General features: G+C 33.0%; 2 protein-coding genes across 4 annotated transcripts; one reads left to right on the top strand and one right to left on the bottom strand.

The window, feature by feature from the left end:
• The first annotated feature begins 1,567 nt into the window (after nt 1–1,567).
• Nucleotides 1,568–4,964, top strand: LOC138337045 (B3 domain-containing protein REM20-like). 2 transcript variants are annotated; one of them, XM_069289760.1, is made up of 5 exons: nt 1,568–1,609; nt 3,236–3,308; nt 3,395–3,950; nt 4,295–4,422; nt 4,516–4,964. In XM_069289760.1, the coding sequence occupies exons 2-5, from the start codon at nt 3,255–3,257 to the stop codon at nt 4,786–4,788; spliced, it is 1,011 nt and encodes a 336-aa protein (XP_069145861.1). In that variant the 5' UTR covers nt 1,568–1,609; nt 3,236–3,254; the 3' UTR covers nt 4,789–4,964. The 2 variants fall into 2 exon arrangements, with proteins under 2 accessions (XP_069145861.1, XP_069145860.1); XM_069289759.1 differs by lacking the exon at nt 1,568–1,609 and having other exon boundaries at nt 3,060–3,308.
• A 167-nt stretch (nt 4,965–5,131) lies between these two features.
• On the bottom strand, nt 5,132–20,094 carry LOC101264257 (rDNA transcriptional regulator pol5-like). 2 transcript variants are annotated; one of them, XM_069289756.1, is made up of 11 exons: nt 19,939–20,094; nt 15,807–16,164; nt 14,914–15,003; nt 13,475–14,008; nt 12,849–12,974; nt 12,531–12,728; nt 11,841–12,068; nt 10,635–11,759; nt 9,973–10,260; nt 7,616–8,060; nt 5,132–6,184 (listed from the first exon to the last, which is right to left on the bottom strand). In XM_069289756.1, exons 4-11 carry the CDS (start codon nt 13,991–13,993, stop codon nt 5,355–5,357), a joined length of 3,759 nt encoding a protein of 1,252 aa, XP_069145857.1. In that variant the 5' UTR covers nt 13,994–14,008; nt 14,914–15,003; nt 15,807–16,164; nt 19,939–20,094; the 3' UTR covers nt 5,132–5,354. The 2 variants fall into 2 exon arrangements, with proteins under 2 accessions (XP_069145857.1, XP_010315147.1); XM_010316845.4 differs by lacking the exon at nt 15,807–16,164.
• Nucleotides 20,095–21,244: the final 1,150 nt, after the last annotated feature.

The raw sequence follows: 21,244 nt of genomic DNA, 5'->3' as shown, positions 1-21,244 counted from the left end.
GTTTCAAATTTTTTTATGCAGCTCTCTGTAAATATTGCAGGGATTGAGTTATACATTTAACGACATAACTTGATGGTTCAGAAACTAAACTTCTACCTTACTAGGTATAAAATTTGTAGAAATTAAGTCACGTATTTTATGACATTAACTTTTAATTATAAAATAGAACTTTACCTTAATTTGACTGTAAAAATTAAGTTTTGTCTTTTTCAACATAGCTTGTGGTGTCTACAACAAGACCTTTGCCTTGCTTTAACATAAATTCTGTAGAACTCAAGTTATTCATTACCATATAGTTCTTATTATACATTTTATAGCATAATTGATGGATTCTGAAATTGGCCTTTTAACTTCGAATAAATAATTGAAAACTATAATTTTCACCGAACAAAATATATACCCTCTTATCATCTAAAATTTATAAATCAAGGGACATCTTTGTTAATTATTTATTATTTTAAATATTTCATTATATTTCACGAGATTTTTTTATTTTTTAATTTCAAAATTTAAAGTTGATATATTTTTCATTAGAATTATTATTTTTATCTACTAGAATATCAAAACATTTACTTCAATTTTTTTGTACCGTACAACTTCATTTTATTTGTTGTTTCCTCGACATTCGACAATAATGACAACATTATTTTTTGTCTCTTTGATTTTTTTACAATATGTCTTAGTAATCGTTGTTATTTTCTTTCTCCTAATTTATGTGACATATTTTTTATCTTGATATTCAAATTAAGTTTTGTTTGTATAATTTTTAATATGCCTTTTAAATATTTTAAATTATTATTTATTGTGATTTATAGTATTTTCTATATTGTTATAAATATATAAATTTTATTTTAAAAAAATTAAAAGATTTTATATTTGTTTTTAATCAAAATTAAAAGATCTTTACTATGGCAAAGAGAATAGCATCAAACTTCTATTACTAGCTCAACTTTGCATGGTACTATAATATCTTTTAAAAGAAAATAGAATGCCAAAATTGCTATTTTAAAGTAGTTGAATAAATGCATAATGGATCATTTGGTAGGAAGTATATTACGACAGGTATTATGTGTGGTAATATTTAATTTTATGTAGTAGGAATTTCGGGTCAAATAATATAAGATTTAATATAGTAGGATTAATTGAGTGCGGACTCAAAAGGGTAAAAAAATTGTCAAAAATTCCAAAAGGGCATATCAATTTTTTTTAAAAACCAAAACGGTAAAATTCCTCACGATTTAGCGACTTTTGCCTTCTGAAAAAGCGAAATCGCTGCAATAGCAGCGATTTCTTAAATTTGCTTTTTAAAAAAAAAATTAAACAAATCGCTCCACATGGAGCGATTTTCAAATCAAAAAAATAATTTTTTTTATAAGTATTAAAATTTTTAATTTTTTTTTATTTTTTGCTTTATTTTATATAAAATAAATTCTTAATTAACACATTTTTTGTTTTACACTTAATTTTTTTTTTTTGAAAACTTAATTAACAATTATATTTATATCATTGAAGTCCACCATCTCCTTCCTCTATATTCTTTCTCAGTTTTTTCCATTTATCTCAACACAAAAGCATCAAATTAAGCAGTCTTCTCAATAAACCAAGCAAGGTCAGATTTATAAATTGTTTTATTTTTTTCCAAACATTTTACTCTACTTTCTTCACTTCATTATTCATTACTATTTTTTAATCAGTTTTTTTCTTGGTTATTTTTTACTTTTATTTGCTTCTCTACTTATTTACTACGGATTTTGTTCCATTCAGAAGCTAAATTTTAGAGTTGTTAAACTAAATTAGAAATTACAAATCATAACTATATATATTACCACATTTCATCTTCTTCATTGATCTGTTTCTTTTTTCAATCTCAACCAATTGTAAAGCAAAAAAGAAAAAAAATTAAAATTTTTAATAGAAGTCGCTGCAGAAGCAGCGACTTATAAAAAAAAATAATTTTTTTTGATTTTGAAAATCGCTCCGTATGGAGCGATTTGTTTAATTTATTATTATTATTTTTTTAAAAAACCAAATTTAATAGCAGCGATTTCTCTTTTTCAGACGACAAGTCGCTATATCGTGAGCGATTTTACCGTTTTGATTTTAAAAAAAAATTAATATGCCCTTTTAGAATTTTTGACAATTTTTCTACCCTTTTAACTCCGCACTCAGGATTAATTGATGAAAAGATAAAAATATTGCGAAACTCTTTTTAATCAATTTGTTAATTTTTTTTTAATTCTATATTTTATATCTATATTAGTAAGTTTATTCGAGTAAATTAGCTTAAAACTTTTACTATTTAGAGAGAGTTGTTTGTTGTTAAATAAATTCAATATAAATCAAGAAGTATTTGAATTGTGAGTTGTTTAACATTTACTAATGGAAAAGAGAAACTACATGACGTTTGTGATCTTAATTAAATGTTTTATATATTGATCTATAAGTGATTTTCTAATTATTTGTATTTTGAACAATTTATAAAGCTGCATATATATTAAAATTACAATTTGTAATTTATGTGTAAACGTAGATGGTTCGTTCAATTTTACTATTTTTTATCGTTTTTTAGGGTTTTAAATTAGACGTTCTACCTTTTATAAATTGAAATTAAAATTTTGTTAGTGATCAATTTATTAAGATGATAGTTATTTACCTTCAAATAATTCAAGTGAGAAGATAACAAATATAACAATAATATTGTTCTTCTCCTATCTAGTTAGAGGACCATAAAAAATAATGTTGTCCTATAATTATCTACTTTGGTCCGATTACATGAAACGAAAAATTCTAAAGATATAGTTGGAAAGAAACATTTTTATAGAGTTTAAATTCGAATACAAAATACGGTGAGAAGCAACAAACCAAATATTACTAAATTTTGCATTACAAATTTTGTACCAAACAATTCATATGGAGTGGTGTCTTTATACTTTTTATAGACAAGAGCATATTAATGAGTGTCTGGTCTTTTTTAGAATAATTTTTTCAAATTAGAGAATGTTGTCATGAATCACACAGTAAAACATTGTATATTGACTGTGTATTATTAAAAGTAAACAGAGAAAATCAAATATTGTATATTGACTGAATTATTGAAATTAATAGTATTCCATATGAGGAAAAAGCTTTCTCTTCTGCATTTACTACTTGAGAAGAGAACAATACTCAGAATTTTCATTTTATTTTTCTTCTTATAATCTCTTCTCTTTTTGTATTTTCTCCTATTCTCTTAAAGTTTGACAACAAAAGAGAAGATGGAAAAGGGCTTCGTCAAGATTTTCTCTCCTGAAAACAGTGGAAAGAGGCTCGTAAGTTTTTTTTTTTTTGAAATATTTTTCTACATGATGAAAAAAAAATTGATGTTATTCTACTTGTTTGTTATGTTTTTTCACAGAAAATTCCCACATCTTTTACATATTACAAGAATAGAAAATTACCAATGAAAATTAACCTTAGGGATCGATTTGGCAATATGTGGCCTGTAGGAGTGAACAAAATCGGAGGAAATTTGTATTTTCAATATGGATGGGAGAAATTTATTGAGGATAATAGTGTAGAGGTTGGAGATTTTCTTTTTTTTGACTATGATGGAAATAAAATGTTTGACTTTAAATTACTTGGAAGAACTAAATGTGAAAAGAACGGAGTTGGAGGTTTAAAAGCGGAAGAAATGATTGTTGAACATCAAAAGAGTAGAGAGTCAAAAGAGAAGAATTGGGCTAGTGATAGCTGTAATAGTTTTTCTTCCTACGATAACGATGTGGAGTACATGGGAGAACGAGATGAGGACGAGGATGAGGACGAGGATAAGGACGAGGAATATAAAGAGACTAAAAAGGTAGCATGTTACGTGGAAGATGAAGAAGAAGACGATGAAGATGAAGAAGAAGAAGATGAGGGAGAGAATCAAAGAACTAACACACATAAGAAAGAGGCGCTACGATCAAAAGGTAAACACCAATTAATATTTTTGTATCGTCTTTTTTCTTGTTAGTAAGTTTTTTTTTTTTTTAAAAAAAGAAAATCTTTGTATATTTGGAGATCATCTTCAAGTCATATAAAATGTTTAAGATAATAAGTTCGAAAGGCTAACGAAACAAGCCTAAGGGTGCTTTTTGTTTTAGTTTTTGGAATAAAGTTAAATTTCATTTTTTAATACTTTTGGTACATGTTAAAATTTTTCTTTCATTCTTAAATTCATGTTAGTAAAATTGTAAAATTACATGGGTAGATATTTGTGTTTCATGAGATTTTTGTTTATGAACCAAACCAACTAAATCTAGATGCAAAACAGCCTTTGCTTGCAAGGTGAGGAATCGTCACGACCATTTTGGTGTAGATATATTCAAAAGTGGACGTGCAACACAGCCGAAAAATCCTTATTTTGTAGCAAAAATAAGATCAAAGAGGAGAGATCAACTGGTAATTATAATCATTTTCACTATTTCGTGAATGATTTTGTAGTTCAATCGTTATATCATTTCTTACTTGACAAAGTCTTTGTTCCCAATTCAGTATGTTCCGGTTGATGTGGTAAAGGACTACAAACTTGAACTGCCTTCAAGTATGACCATTCGCGACTCTATTGGCAGAGAATTTGTGACGAAACTCAACAAGTGGAAGGACGGTAGAATATGGCTTGTAGGTGGATGGCGCAGTTTATGTAGATGGAACCTTGTGGAGAAAAATGACCATTGTATTTGTGAATTTGTAAGAGGAAAGCGCAACAAAGACCTTCACTTACGGGTTCAAGTTCTCCGTGAAGGAGAAAGTTCTGTTACATTATAGACTAGAGTTGTGTCACTCTTTCTTAAGCTACTTTGAATTGTGTACTTCTATCCTTCTTTTTCTTCAAATCCAAGATTGGAGTCTTCTGTTGCATCTTTCTACTGTTAATGAACTCCTACATATTGTCAAAAAAGCTTGATGTTCTCTCGTTGTGTAGATAAGTTCATTTGGCTTCATGATTGGCTGGTAAGAATTTGTGCAAAAAATTACTCTTGTTTCACTGAGACGAATTTATCAACTATAGACTCACAATGATAAATAATGACGTGAAATAATAGGGGTGAAGAATGACGAATGGAAACAATCATTGGTAAGATGTCAATTCGCGCCACGTATGCCAAAATTTTGGAATTGTACAGTTACTATGAAGTATTACATATAACCAAAACTGGTGTTGCTACAAGTTTTTCAACAACCCAAGAAAAATCTTGGTGAAAACAGTAAATTCCAGTAGTAAACAAAATTATAAATAACTTATGGTCTGATTAAACGCTAGGAAACAATGACAAATTGGTCACCCCAACATGCGAATTATGAATATTGTCATATACCTTTGCCCCTACCATTCACTGATTTAAAACAGGAAACATGCCCTTCAGTTGAGCTTCACAATCAGGTTCCAGAGCCTTAAGAAACAAGGCCCTCAGTTCAACATCTGTTAAGACCTGAATCACTTTTCCAAAAAACTTACGAACATCAGCTCGTCGTGATGCCTTATCCGGCATATTTTTCAACAACACATTAACAAGACACCCTGACTTGGCAAGATGGCTGCCTAACTCGGCAAAATGGCTGTTGTCATCAGGGTTTGAAGAAACAAACGATTTTAACATCTCGATGACCAGTTCAAGAGCTTCAATTTGACGAAACTGTAGCTTTGCACTAGCACATTTCTCCAAAAGGAACCCAAATAGAGGATATCCAATCCGTGGTCGCCTTTTAAAGACTTCTTTTAGAAACTCGCACTTCATTCGAGTACTTTTACTATCTAAGTAACCCTCCAGTTTTTCTCTGAATATACAAGAAACCTCCTCAAGTTCAGATTTTGGACGTTTTTTCGTATCAATAATCTTCAAAATCCAAAATATTGAACTCTGGGCAAGAGAATTGATCATTTTGAATCTATTCAAGGCAGCAGACAGCTTTTTCTTTGACAAACTAGAGGCAGATTTCTTTTTCTTGAAATGTTTTGCTGCCAGTACCAAGTTCCTTTCCAAGAGAGACTTAAGAACTGGGAATTCGATGACTTCACCTTTTGGATAGTCCTTTGCCTTGAAGATTTTCTTCTGTAAAATTCCCCAAATTCGCTGGCCAAGTTGTTCGTTACCTTCCGTAGTGTGAGGGTTTACAAATGCATGAGCTAGGCTTGAGAATATTTTCACTACTTTTGGCTTCTCTGCAAAGTGGAAAATTTAGATAACAATTAACACCTTAATGAATCAATAAGATCAAACAAATAGTGTATACAGCAGTGCTTAATACAAGAGGAACAAAAGCCTCAGATCATGATATTCAGCCACAAGATCAAAGTGTATACAGGAGAATCTTTTATTCATGGTATTTATAATAGGTAATATTTTTGAGGAGAATCGACAGATTAAAAGCCATACATGCAGAACTAAAATAGAAAGGCTGAAGCGAGGATTTGATAGGATCATAGGAATGACATGCCATATAAAGATGCCCAAAGTGATTGATACATAAGAATAGTGAGTCCAACAACATCTTTAGGAGACGTTAGGCATCTACAAGTCAACATGTATACAAGGCAAATAAGGTTGAAATACGGTTAATTAAATTGAACAGAACAAGGAATGATGACGCACAAGAGGAGCAATTAGTACATGTAAAATTAAATGAGAAAAGTTAGTCTAATTGACTTCGCCCCAAAATGCATCAATATGTAGGTTATGAAGGAATAAGTAATGTGGGGGTCAGATATGTAGAGCTTGGTTATGTAGGGATCACACAATGCATGAATTATTTCTTCACATATTTGTTTTTCCGGTTTTCCCCTCACTTGTGGGATTTTACAGTATATGTGGTTGTTAATATTTGTTTGTTGTATTAGAAATTAATATAAACTATATAACTCTTAAAATAAAAAACTTATTAACAATGCATGATAAAATGTTAAATCTTTGATGTGCGCAGAATAGCTTACAGAAGATCAAGATGGACTAGGACAGATGATATCTTTGATGTGCTAGTTATAGGTAGCAGTTTAGACTAAGACTAAAGTTACCAGTGTCAATAAAAAAATGTTAAATCTATAAAAATGATGCAAGGAACAGAACTGGGACATGAAAGTACCATAACCAAAGCCAAGAATCTAACTGTGGAGTAATAGAGGATAAATTTATCATTGTAGTACTTTAATCCATGTATTACCAATCCTTCTATTAATTATTCCATTTACTACTCCACATAAAATAATACATATTTTAACTCATAACTTAAACCTGTAATATATGTGGGATTGCAAAATAATGACCAACCACTGTACTGGGTTTGCTGAGTTCTAAACAAAGCAACTAAAGAAATATCAAAGATGATAAAAGTATGCTACTTTAAATACATGAATCATCCTCATCCTAGCCAGGAAACAGCAATCCTTTAGGGGTTGTTTGGTTGGGAACTACCTATCCCAAGATCAATTACTTCCCCACCATGTTTAGGGGATAACTTATCCAATCACTATGCTATAAATGGTGGGATAAGTTATTCCAAACATGCCAACCAAACAAGACATCAAAATTTTATAGAACAACTATTTATTCTTATCCCTCACACGAAACGACCCCTTAGTGAATGAAGAAAGACTTGCCTGGATTTTCGTGTAGGTAAATCTCCAGCAACGAGAGGACACGAAGTTTGAAGAGGGCAAGCTGTGAATGAGCAGTTTCACTACCAGCCTGGTTCTTCTTAGCGTTGTACATTTTAGCAAGATGTGTGTCCAGGCGGAACATTGCATCATCATCTAATCCCTCATCAGAATCATCATCAGAAGCTACAGGAAGTTCTGAGGTAACACCCTCAACACCAACTACTGTCTCTGAGTCATCCACATGTGCATGCCTCTCCGCAGTTTCATCCATCTCTGCTTCATCAGATTCCTCAGCCTCTTCAATGTCAAGAACGTCGTCATCATCGTCATCTTCATTCTCACTGTCAGTTTCTTGGTGTCTGGCTGGTTTGAGATCTTTCTTTATAACCCGCAACATTCGATGTAACCCATCATCCGTAACATCTTCACAAAAACATTTGAAAACCTATAAAGGAAAAAATGTTTTTAAGTAGCTGAAGAAGAGCCTGAGCAACAGCAGCTGTTGCAGAGTTCAAACAAACTCAAGTACTTCACAAAGAGAAACATAATTAAAAAGAACAGAAACAATCAATTTTCAAGTATTCATACATGCACAGAAAGGTATTGCCTAGTATTCAATGAGGTGGTTCGAGTCGTGAGGTCTCAATTTCAAATCCCAAGGGAGTAAAAACACTCCAATGATTTCTTTCCCTTTACCTAGGACTTAGTGGATGGATTACGCAGTACTTGTGAAGGTGGGAGGTGCAGTACCTATGGAGTTAATTAAAGGGCGCACAAACTAGCCCAGACTACAAGGTTATCCAAAAAGAATGCAAACATGAGCATTTTTGCAAAAAAAAAAAAGAAAAAAAAAAGCTCCCAACAATTACCATGTACTCGTACTATGCATCTACTACGTGCTTTTAATGTTGAGCATCAATGGACAAGGAAAGATAGTGTAGAGCTATCGACATTTTATCCTCTTTTACCACCGAAAGAACAAGAAAATATTATTTTTGCATGATAAGCAAACTCTGTAATGAAGAGATCAGCAAAAACATGTCCTAACGAATTCTTAAAATTGACCATGTCAAGTTAATTTGAAATATGATACCATTATTATAAGGTGTTTTTCCAAAGTGAAGATCATAAATTTTAACAATTTGAGAGAAGACTAAAAAATTCAATTTGTTTAAAACTAACCGAAGAGGAAACAAAGAAAAACAAGACGGAATACCATTGATATAAAAACCAAAACAGGTGTATCCCAATAAAGGAATTAAATGAAGCATTGCATTCACTATTTTCTCATCAAATAATTAACAGTAAATCCATGTGCAAAACCACAGAAAAAGGATAAACTGAGTCCTGTATTCAGAAAAAACTTGACCCGAAGGGTTTTGTCTAGGGGCAAGAGCAAAGGGCAGGATGTGCAAGTTAGGAGCACATCACAAGTGTGAATCTTGCCGTACGAAATAGCCTAATGTTTAAGCGCAAAAGGGTAGAAGGCCAAACCAATTATCCACCGAGTTTCAAACTTTGCGTCATTGGACATGAGAAATGTCCTGGTTATAAAAACCACATCTTCCTTTAGATAAGGCTTGCAGTGCTAAGAATATTGTGCTTAAAATTTGAATATTACCTTTCAACAATTAAAAAGAAAAAAGGAAAAAGAAAAGATATCTTCTATCAGATAACTAAATAGACCCAATCGTCCAGCATGAGTGACATATCATCATGAATTTTGTTTCCCAGGAGAACTATTGCATTACCTAGGGGTGTTAACAATTGGTGAAAAAACTTTAAAAACCGAAGAGCGAACTAAACAGATTACATAAATCATGGTCACTAATTAGAGAGGGGCCAAGGTACAATAAGGAAAAATCAAGATTGGTTATGTGAATCAGTTGTGATTAAATTATAGTCATCTTGGTATGCTTACTTTGAGTCCAATGTAGACTAGGAGTCCGCTAGTTTTTTCTCAAGATGCTTTTTTTTTTGACAATTATTTCTCAAGAGGTTAGTTTGCCAGTAAAATATGTAGAGAACTTCTAGTGCTAAAAAAGATTGAGATGGGTCTAAATGGAGCAGCATGAACAGTGAAAATTCATATCGCCTACACCACCTAACAGCTTGAGATTGAGAACTCAGTCTTCTAAGACAAAACATCCGTATAAGTAAAAACTTCACCTCCTTTTAGGTTGCTTCTCTTATTAATTTGGTCAAAAAGATTCAGAATGAAGTTCACATCAAAATACAGTAGGTGCAATAATGCATTAGAAATAATGACTAGCATGTCACAAGGTCATGGTTTTGGGAAATATTAAATCACCATAAGAACTGATGGAATATTATGCTTTTTTTTTCCTATTGTTTACCTGCTCAATAGCTGTCCGCATCGGTGCTGATGATTGTGGCAGCAACGAAAGCATAGTGTCCACTAGAACATCCATGAATTCAGGACTATCATCTCCCTCTGCTTCATCATCTCCAGAGGAAGCAAGAAGATCAGAAGATCGAAAAGCTTTGGTACAGCAAATAACCAATTCAGAGGCGGCTTCAGAAAATTCTTGAGGGCGAAGTAGGACTTGAAGCAACAATTGTATCAGAAGGTACCTCATGGAATGTAACTTATTTTTGGCAATACCTGGACCCAAGCTTCTCTCCTGCAATTGTTTGGAGAAAAGATTTAGGTCAGAGAAGAAAAGGATTAACAATCAAACTTCCACACAGATAATATTGATAAGTTTTCACTTTCCTGTACACGGTGAATAGTGGTCAATATGCATAAATAAAATACAAGTTGTTGATGGCAATAATTGATATAAGATGAGTAATAACAAGTTATGGCTGTTTCAGATAAGAGCTAACTGATATACCTCACACCAATGTTGGAGTACGTTCTTATCAAACAATAAAAGAGAGAATTAAAAGGCCTAAAGCAAGCGGCATTGGTTTCACAGAGAAACAAAACTTTGACCAGTGTTGAAGTCAGTAACATTATTACGATTCTACAAAATGAAGCAACACAAAATAGCACCTGTCTTGAGAGCTGAGACTCCATAGCCTGCAATTTCTTGATAGCTTTTTCATCATCGTCGCCCAAGGATCTAAACAGCGAAACAGAAGGAATGTTTCGCAATGTGGTAAGAAATCTCATGAAATAAGCTCCAAGATCATTAGCTTCAAGACCACTAGGCACAACTTGAGGTCCTTCGCCTTTTTGAGCATTGGATAGCAGTAACTGCAGCTGCTCAATGCACATCCTACAAAGAGCACTTGAAATGGCAGACTTTGGCCACCTAAATTTTTCTTCCAATTCAAAAGATGTCACCTCAGTTCCAAGTGTCGAAGAAAATAGACCCTGCACTGCCAAAAATTTTAGAATTTCTCTTTGGACCCTGAACCTTGCATTTGTATCCAGAGATAAATGCTTCAAGCTATTTGGAAGTGACTCTACAACCCATCCTTTCAAAAAATCGGGCGTTCCTACTGTTCCAACAGAATCCTTATCTTCTAAGGAACCAATTTCTGAGTTGTCATCTGTAGTTTGACTCTGATCTGAAGTCTCCTCTGAAGCACGAGCTTCATCCAGGAACATGTCAACTAAGTTCTGAATGAGAAGCATGCATCCAGACTCAGTTTTAAACTCAGCCATCAACTCTTTAACTGTTTTTGACCTGGTGAAGCAATCAAACTTCCCATTACTATGTTTCTGTAAAGCCATAATAACTGCCACTCTTCTAACATCATCATGCTTGACCCACTCAGAAAATTCTCTTAAAAAGTATTGACTGGCTTTGAATAGATTAGTGTCTTTCGCAGAAAGTATGTCCTTTAAGCACTGGACAACTTTGTAAGACAGGACGTTGTAGATGCACGATGTGGGCAATTTTGGAAGGAGAAGCAGCAAAACATTGAACGCCAAATTCTTGCAATTATGAGATGATGGAAGAAGTGATCCTTCAATGATAACTTCACAAAAGTTTTTAAGATTTTTCTCAATATCTTCTTCAGCTGAGCTACCCTTGCGGCCTTTTTTGTGCTTCCTTGTGGAATTTAAAGCTGCTGAGGGATCAAAATCTTGTTGAACATTTTCAGGTAAAAGAATATTTACCAAGGAATACCATACACTATGAGTTCGTGGCAAGCAGAAGTGGGATTCCTGCACATCCATAAAGTCGACAAAAATCAAACTAATGAACAATCCTTTTCAAGGAAAGAAAATGAAGAAGTTCAGTAGCACCTTCAAGCAATTGGAAAGCAAGGACAAATGTTCCACACTGAAAAGCCGGCTGGGGCTATAAGGAAAAGGCAGAAGCTTGCCAAAATCTTTGTTATCAACACCAGTTTTTTCACGTATGGCAAGGGCAAGAAGCAAAGCATCAGGATTTCCAACTTCCGTTGCACTTTCAAACCACTCTTTAAGCCCAGGAGCTTCAAGAACATGGTTCAATGAAACTTCAACAGGTAACTGGCATGGCAAAAATATGGATGGTGAGACGGCTAAACTGAATGCAGCCTAAGCAAAGACTACAAATAGAGGACAACATGCTGAAGCAAAAAATAAACTAAATGAAGAAAGTGAAATGGACAGCATGCTGAAGCAAAAACACACTAAATGAAGAAAGTTAAATCGGCAACATAACAAAACCACAGCTTAGTTGTAGGAAGAGGTGATATTATTTGGATAAGCGTATAACATTTTCTTGCCCAAAAATAAGTAAGATGTAGCGGGAAGAGTAGGAAGAGATGATGTTTTATGTTTTATAGGCAAGTAAAAAAAAAAACTGCAAGTTCAATAAGGGGATGGTGAGCTCATACGAGTTTATAATGACGCAGGAAAAGGCAATCAGTGAAGTCATTTTCAATAGATAACTAAAGTGAATGTACAGAGAATAAATTTGCAATTCATAGGCTTGTAAAAGTGAAAGACCTTGTCAACCAATTCCAAAATAATTGAGACAGCAGGCTCTTGTAAGTAGAGCTTCTTTTTTGCCAGCCAGACAAGAGAACCAACAAATTCTTTAATATAAGGAGTGTTCTTATCAGCAGTCCACTCCAAAGTTAATCTCCCTGATCTTGCAATAGATCCGTAAGCAAATAAGCGTCCCAATAGGCAATCTTTCATGTCCTACAAAACCAAGTTAAGCTTTTCAGACAGACCATAAGAAAACTATCAGTTCACAAAAGGAGATCCTTATTATTTTTTTTTTGAGAAAGGTAACATTTCACAAAAGGAGATCCTTCCCACCTGACCCTTCATGGAAGAAGAGATCTCCAATAATTCAACAATAAGCTTCAACAGGGCATCCACTTTTATGCATGGAACAGCACCAACCAACACTGTCATGCCTAATGCAAACCCTTGCCTTGCACACTGCACAAACAAGGAAATAGATGAGGCTTTATATGGGAGCAGTTGATCGAGACAACCATGGAACATGGGACTATAAGCAGAAGAGACACCTGTCTCTTAAGCCTACATTATATCATTTAACCTTTTAATTCAAAACTGTAGACCATAGGACTACTGAAAAAATTCAATGACACAAGCTGTGAGTATCTACCTGCAAGAAGGTAACCTTTTATGGTTCTATTCTAAAATAAAATAACCTTTTAAAGGTCAATACAGGAAAGACAGCCTAAGCGTCGTATTGTGCAATACAACCCTTCCAGCATGAATGTGCTTTCATCAGTTGGGTATGTCAACAAGAACCCATAGAGATATAAGTCTCCCTAAAAATTATTCAACAATAAAATGAAAATGTGAAGGCATATAGCCCTTATTGAAGCATTCAAATTAAATCGTCAAATATAACAAGGCACAAAATTTAAACAAACCCACAGAACATTGTGCTAAAAGTTAACCTAACCCACCTCTCTTGATGAAGAAATGCCCCGAATTAGCCTCCGAACTGCATATCTCAACGAAGGGGCACAGTTGTTCAACCCATCATCCTTTTCAGCTTCCAATTTGAGCTGTCCCTCAACCACTTCCTTGTTCTCTAGAATATCATAAGCCTTCTGAACTTCAATCAACTCAGCAACTAAAGAATTAGCAGCTGCTTCTCTAATAGAAGCATCGGCAGCTGCAAGGTCCTTAAATACAGCAATGTGGAACTCAGGCAATCCACTAGTAGTGGGAGAAATCACCGCGCTCTTATTACTTTTCAATTCAGAGGACACCACTACTTGCTGGGCTTCGGTTTTTTTCTCGGTCTCCACCCTGCGCCTCTCTTTGTCTACAGCTCTTTTTTGCTTCTTCTTCTCCATAGGATTGCTAGAAATGTGAGAGGTTGATGGGGTATCAGGTCCCTCTGTTTCAGCCTTCCTTTTTTTCTTGTCTTTCTTCATTTTCTCTCTTGATTGCTCAGACCCAACCGTCTCCATGCTCATAATTCCAATATTTGTCTATCATGTCAAATATCCAATTTGTGAGGTACTAAAAAATAGTACGATATTTTCTAAGATGAAAATAAATATAAAAAATTGCAAAGATCCTAAGTTTAATTTTGGTAGTTCCTAAAATACATAAGATTTTGAAAACTTAAAGACAATGTTTTCTTGATGAAAATAGAACGGGGACATTAAGCTTAAATTCCTCGATATTAATCTATATTCTGAGAGAAAACAAAATTGCAAAGTTCTAGAACTATATCATTAATTCAGATACAGACACATGTTAATGCATAAACACTATTACACGCAGTTCAGTCAGCATCTAAACTTGTCAAAGCCAAAATTTCCCTTAACCCAACCAACATCTTCCAAATTACTCAATACTTCATATCTGGTAAAAAAGAACTCTTTATTTGAATGCAAAACTTCTATAGCACTCCAATTTATGCGGCACCCTCTACATTTTTAGCCTTGTCCCAAAAAGAATGTCACTTTTCCTTGGTGCTGCTTAGTGGTGATTGCAAAGAAAAATCCACTAAAAGTAAAAGTAAGCATTAAAGTGACAATTTGGCAAACATTAACAAAGTTCTCCCAAATTTTTTGAATTCCATGCTCACAGGATAGTGGAAAAAGAACTGCAGATTTTATTTCGTGGAACAGTGACATAGATAGTTACATAATTTTTTTAATATTTTATAAATAAAAGAACAGTAGTAATAAGCTTCCGGCTTAATAATACCTACTAGTCGTTCACACATACTTCCATTCAATCCAATCCAACTACAACCTCTATAACAATTGAACAAATTTACTGTTCTACAATCAACCATAAACTCAGCTAAACCATCAATGATATAAATCAACCACAATTAGAGAACACAAAGTCAGAAACATAACAGGCTGAAAAAATAACTCACAGTTTTATCGGCGGCGGACAGAGAAGAGGTAGTTCACGGCGAGGAGAGATTGAGCAAGGCGGCGGCTGTGCGGCCAACGCTACTTTATAACTGCAAAGGGGAAGTTCAGTGTTAGGGTTTAGGGTTTTAGAGAGAGACAAAGAAAAAGAGTGAAATAGATTAGAAATAGCTGTGATTCAACTTATATGCACACGTTATTTTGTTTGATTCAATTTTAAGAAGCAAAATATTACTAATAGTTATACTGTGATTATTTTTATTTATTCAAGATTTAAAATATGTGTTCATGAAGTATGGGGCATATTCTAAGTCCATCCTTGTATTCTTTCTATATAAAAGATAGAGTATATGGTAAAATAAATGGTTTGTGGAATGTTTTTTTTTCAAAATATTTTTAAAAGCACCATTCTTATTTAATGTTAAAGGAGTTTTAAAAAAAATTATATAGTATTCTTTGTTTTTTTAATAATTTTCCGCTTGAAATTATCAATAGAAATCTCAAGTTGTAATTAAAATTTTGTTTTAAGCATTAGAAATTCAAATTTACTAGCTTGATTAATGTGCATTTAAGCCTCATGTGTTTTTAGCAATAAATGTGCAATTTCCATATTGACATTTAAATTTACAAAATTCAATTTGTAAGATCAATAATGATATACAGTTAAGCATTTAAAGGTATAACAAATATGGGTTGCAGGGATTCGATCTTTGAATATGGCAATAACAGGAAATAGGAAGGTTAACAGAAATATAAAATGAACGGATGAGATTGGAAGTTGATTAAGGAAAGTTGAGGGTGAGGATTATGACACGTGGGTACAGGTTGTTGGTGGAGGTTGTTATACGTAGTCATGCTGGAAGAGAGAGGGAAATAACTGAAAAATAAGTCACACCAATTCTCTTCTCTGTTTCCTTCTTTCTTCTTCGATCCAGAATCTTCTTTTTCTTCTTCTTGTTTCCTTGCAGATCATCAATGGCGTAGCAGTAGATTCCATAGTTGTAGTATCAGTAGTTGTAATAAAGAACTTCGGTATCAATAAATTCTACAGTTGATTTTCTTCTGCATTTTTTGATTTGTTGGTGGATTGAGCTTGTGATCTTAGGAAGATCATAACACTTGGTATCAGAGCCTTCGAACCTGTGTAATGGCTGAGGGCACACGCTGGAAGATTACAGAGGATAAGATAGCAAGGCACGATGAAATGCTCTCCGATCTGCTGAATTCGCAAGAGGAAGTATGCAATGCTCAAACTGGAATTCAAGGAGCATTAGATTTAATTTTGGAGAGATTAGGAGTGTTGGAAAGAGCTCTGGTGACGATTCAAAAAAAAAGAGAATTATGTAAATAAGAATAAATAGGTATTTAAGGGCATAATTGTCCTTTCATGTTTTAAATGAATAAATAAATAAATAAATAAAACAGATTTGTATTTATTTATTTTAATGTTATTTGACTAATTCTTGAATTAGTCTCCTAATCCAATTAGCCCTCTCTCTCTCACGCTTCTAAACTCCCTCTCTCACGTTCTCCATCTTCCTCACATTATTTCTGCCAAAATATCAATAATTTTCATGCTTGAAGAACTCACAAAAAAATTTTTAAGCAAAAGAAAAAGTAATCAAAACGTCAAGGCTAAGAGAGGTTCGTCGAGAGAGGTATACTTTGAAGTGAATTGGGAGTGGTTTGGAGGAGTTTTCCGGGCAGCAACATTAAAGTTTGAACATCGATTAAGGTATGAGTTTCTCTCATGGAATTCTTTCTCCAAGAGTACTTTCTTTCGGACGTTTCTTAAACTCTTGAAACTAAGGTTGTTCCCCTTCGTATGTCCTTGTCCTTAGCTCCCTAATGAATTTGTAGGATGGGTATGTTGTGCTGCTAGATTTTTGCATGAATGATGTGTTTAAATTAAATATGAATGTGTTTATGTGCGGGAAATCGCGATAATGATCATCAGAATATGATCGGAAAAAGTTGATGTATGGGTGTGTATAGGGCAGTGTTTTAGGCATTGTTTTGGGGTATATAAGTTGTTTATTTATCATGTATTTTATGTGTGAAATGGGTGTGCAATGTGATGTTTATTTTGATGAAGCATAGTGAAGTGAATGAACCATGAAATCTCCCTAAGAACTAATGTGAAACTTGATGAAAAAGTGCAGAAAAATAGTGGAATAAATTTCCAAAAACATAGAAATAGGTTTAAAAAGAATCTGGAAATTTTTGGGATGTCAAAGAATTAAAAAAAAAATAAATAAATAAATAAAAAGGGGGGATGCAAGGCGTGGGGATCGAACCCGCGACCTCAGGGCTGAAGGGGGGGTAAAAATATTAAGGGAATAAAGGTGAGGCTGTGGGGGTTCGAACCCACAACCTCCCTATTCAAGCGAATTTAATTAAAAATAATAATAATAGTAAATTAAAATTCTAATTAAAGTTGGAAAATTAATTCTCTTATGTAAACATTGAGATTTAATTTAGAATCTTAATTAAAAATAGAATATTAATTCTTTTATGTAAATATTGAGATTTAAATTGGAATTCTAATTAAATTAGAAAATTATTCTTTCATGTAAATGATTGAAATTTAATTTAGAATTCTAATTAAAATAGAAAATTTATTATTTCACGAAAATGTTGAGACTTAACTTAGAGTTCTAAATTTATGAATATTAGAACTAAAATCAATGAAAAATATAAATGATATCCAAATAATTCAAAATTTGGGTTCTCGTGTCCAAACCTCCGTATTGATACATAAGTCATACGTGAGTGAAATATTCAAGAATAATGTCATCTACTTAGATCAAAAATCAAAGATCTTGGCATATATACAAGATACATAAGTCTTGTAATACATAATCTTAGAAAAACAAGAATTCACTTAACGAACTATAAATGAAGCCTCATGGCTTGTATGTATAGATATATAAGTTTAACATACGTTCAAGAATAAGTGAACCTAAGATATACGTAATGAAATGAAGAATGTGGCGACAATCATGATGTGAGGTTAATGCATATGATGAGAGCAATCTTAAATGAGCTTAAGTAAATGTTACCGATACATACTCACCAATGAGAGTGTAAGATAATGAAGAGACCAGTCTCTATGAATACTCTAATAAAAATATTGAGTTTAAAACACTTAATACTAATGATGAGATGAGAAATCATCTATTGAGCTATGATGTCTTCATACTAGAAGCAAACTTCTATGATGTATGAGTTGCATGTAATGGAACTTTATACCGAGCACCGATAGGCTAGCTATGAGTGGTGATGCCTTCTTTCGGGAAGGGCGGAGGTTCACGTAATTCTCATGAGATGAGACTGTCCGGCTTGCCGGGTATGGGTCTCCATACATCTCCTAGTCTTTGAACCTATATTGCCACTATAGGGATCTGGCGGGGTTAAATTCCCATATACGCTAGCATGTTATTGAATCGCTTTGGCCGGTGATTCCACCTCTTTTCGGTGTGGGGAAGACACTGGATTTCATGATGCTCACATGATCTATGTCGGTTAAAGTTAAAGTTCCCAATGAATGAATGAGGTCAGCCTCAAACGAATCATATAAAGAAATGAATGATACCGAAGGTGTTAGGATAGGATAATCAAGAGGTGAGCTAGATTCAGGTAATGACATTAGGTCATTCCTGATCATTGCACAGCAAACCCGATGAGAGTCTTAAACTACATCCTAGGTATACCTGGTGTTCGCACTGGCCTATGAATGAATTGAAATGAAATACGAATGAATGAGTGAAGCAGACTCTGTGTTTGCTAAAGAAGGCTCCCTAGTTGAGGTCCCATATGTTGAGCCCTCATTTTGGAAAGTCTTAAAGTTAAGTCTATAATAATAAGGTCTCATGGTATACGAATGAATAATATGAAAGAAAGTATGTGTTATATGTTATGTGTTATATGAATATGTTATGTTTTGTGTGCTATACGATAATTATAATGATGCATGTCACTCTCATGGCATAACTTTCCCAATCTCAATTTGGCAAGTCCACTGACTTGACTTCCAAAAATCATGTTGTTAGGAAAGAGCTATTCTTCCTCATGCATGTCCCTGGTGTGTACTTGCATATACTCATACTTAGTACAAGTGTGTACTAATTCCATACGAACATCTACTTTTAGGTGCAGGCACAGGTGGACGCTAGAGCTACAGGTTCGTTGTTGCAGCTATCCGGACATCAGTATTCATCCGGAGTTTGGTAGGTCCTCATGCTTTCGAGGATGCTACTGTTTTACATTCTAGCGTAGTTTTAGAGTTGAGCTAGCGGAGCATGTTCCACTAGCGTTTCTTTCCTGTTTTGGTTCAAACTTTGTATTGGTGCTATTTTGGCCGATATACAATTAATACTTAATGAATTATTTCTTTCAGTTGCTTATCTCTTAAATGTTAGATGGTTGATGATGAACGATTACGAAATGTTAAGAATGTTCAGCAAGTATGATTAAAGAATCAAAAATTTCAATGTAATTCACCGGAATATCTCTATAACCATAATCTTGATCTCCCACAGAAAATAGAACACATTCTTTACTCATAAACTCAGAGCTAAGCAATCAACAACAAAAATCAACTCTTTCAAGAAATCAAGAAGGGATATTTATTTCAAATCAAGAACGTGATATAGTAAGCTAAAACCATTGACTGTAAAATTTAAAATATCAGTAGTGTTCAGTTTTTTTCATAACAGTGGAGTCTGCTTACGGGTGTATGGTCCAATCTGTTTTGTGTTCAATGTAATTCACCGGACAATCTCTATAATCATAATGTTGATCTCCCACAGACAGAGACAATTGAACGAACATATTCTTATTTCTTTACCCATAAACTCAGAGCTATAACTATCAATAACACAAATCAACCTCTTTGAAGTGATGTTTAATTTAATAAAAAAATGTTTGTAATTTTTTAATTCGGAAACAGTAAGATCAAACCATTCACAACAAGATTTAAAATCTCAGAATATGAAAGATCTAAGAGAATAAGACAAACATCTTACAATTTTATGGGCAGAACGACGGAGGAGCAGGCCGGCGGAAGTCATCGGCAGAGTGAGACTGGTTCGGGTCGGACCGTGTTAGGGTTTTTATAGGGTTTTAGAATTTACAAAGAAGAAGCCAAATGCCAACCATATATAGCCGCACCATTTAGCAATGCCTAATATAAAAATAATATAATATATTATATTCTTTAAGAATTCTTTCTTTGTTCATTTTCGACTAAAGAAATTTATTTTATGACTATATGCAATATATTAGTTTGATTACATAATTTTAAATATTTTCACTGAAACTTACTTTTATCCCTCATTAATTTGAAAAAAAAAGAAGAAGTTTAGTACATGATATAGTAATGTATACTATGTATCTAACATCCATAGCTATATTTAAAAAAATTATACATTACAATTATAATATTTCACTCTTTCTAGCATCCTCCTCTTTCTATTTCAGTGTAGTGTTTGATTTTTTTTCCTTCAGTATGGTGGTCTTTACGTAGTCTTAATTTTTTTTTATTACTACTCATTTAATGAATTTTTTTTTTTACTAAATAACTCTTATATATGACCTAAGTTGCTCGGAATAAATTCTATAAGTATTTAACTTGTGCGACATAAGTTGTTTAGTATTTGTATAATTTAATTACTCAATATAAGTTTCAAATTTTTTTATGCAGCTCTCTGTAAATATTGCAGGGATTGAGTTATACATTTAACGACATAACTTGATGGTTCAGAAACTAAACTTCTACCTTACTAGGTATAAAATTTGTAGAAATTAAGTCACGTATTTTATGACATTAACTTTTAATTATAAAATAGAACTTTACCTTAATTTGACTGTAAAAATTAAGTTTTGTCTTTTTCAACATAGCTTGTGGTGTCTACAACAAGACCTTTGCCTTGCTTTAACATAAATTCTGTAGAACTCAAGTTATTCATTACCATATAGTTCTTATTATACATTTTATAGCATAATTGATGGATTCTGAAATTGGCCTTTTAACTTCGAATAAATAATTGAAAACTATAATTTTCACCGAACAAAATATATACCCTCTTATCATCTAAAATTTATAAATCAAGGGACATCTTTGTTAATTATTTGTTATTTTAAATATTTCATTATATTTTCACGAGATTTTTTTATTTTTTAATTTCAAAATTTAAAGTTGATATATTTTTCATTAGAATTATTATTTTTATCTACTAGAATATCAAAACATTTACTTCAATTTTTTTGTACCGTACAACTTCATTTTATTTGTTGTTTCCTCGACATTCGACAATAATGACAACATTATTT

Source organism: Solanum lycopersicum, chromosome 1, assembly GCF_036512215.1.
Source record: "Solanum lycopersicum chromosome 1, SLM_r2.1".
Taxonomy (NCBI): Eukaryota; Viridiplantae; Streptophyta; class Magnoliopsida; order Solanales; family Solanaceae; genus Solanum; species Solanum lycopersicum.
The sequence above is the reverse complement of the archived record's forward strand: the minus strand, read 5'-3'. Positions and strand labels throughout refer to the sequence as shown.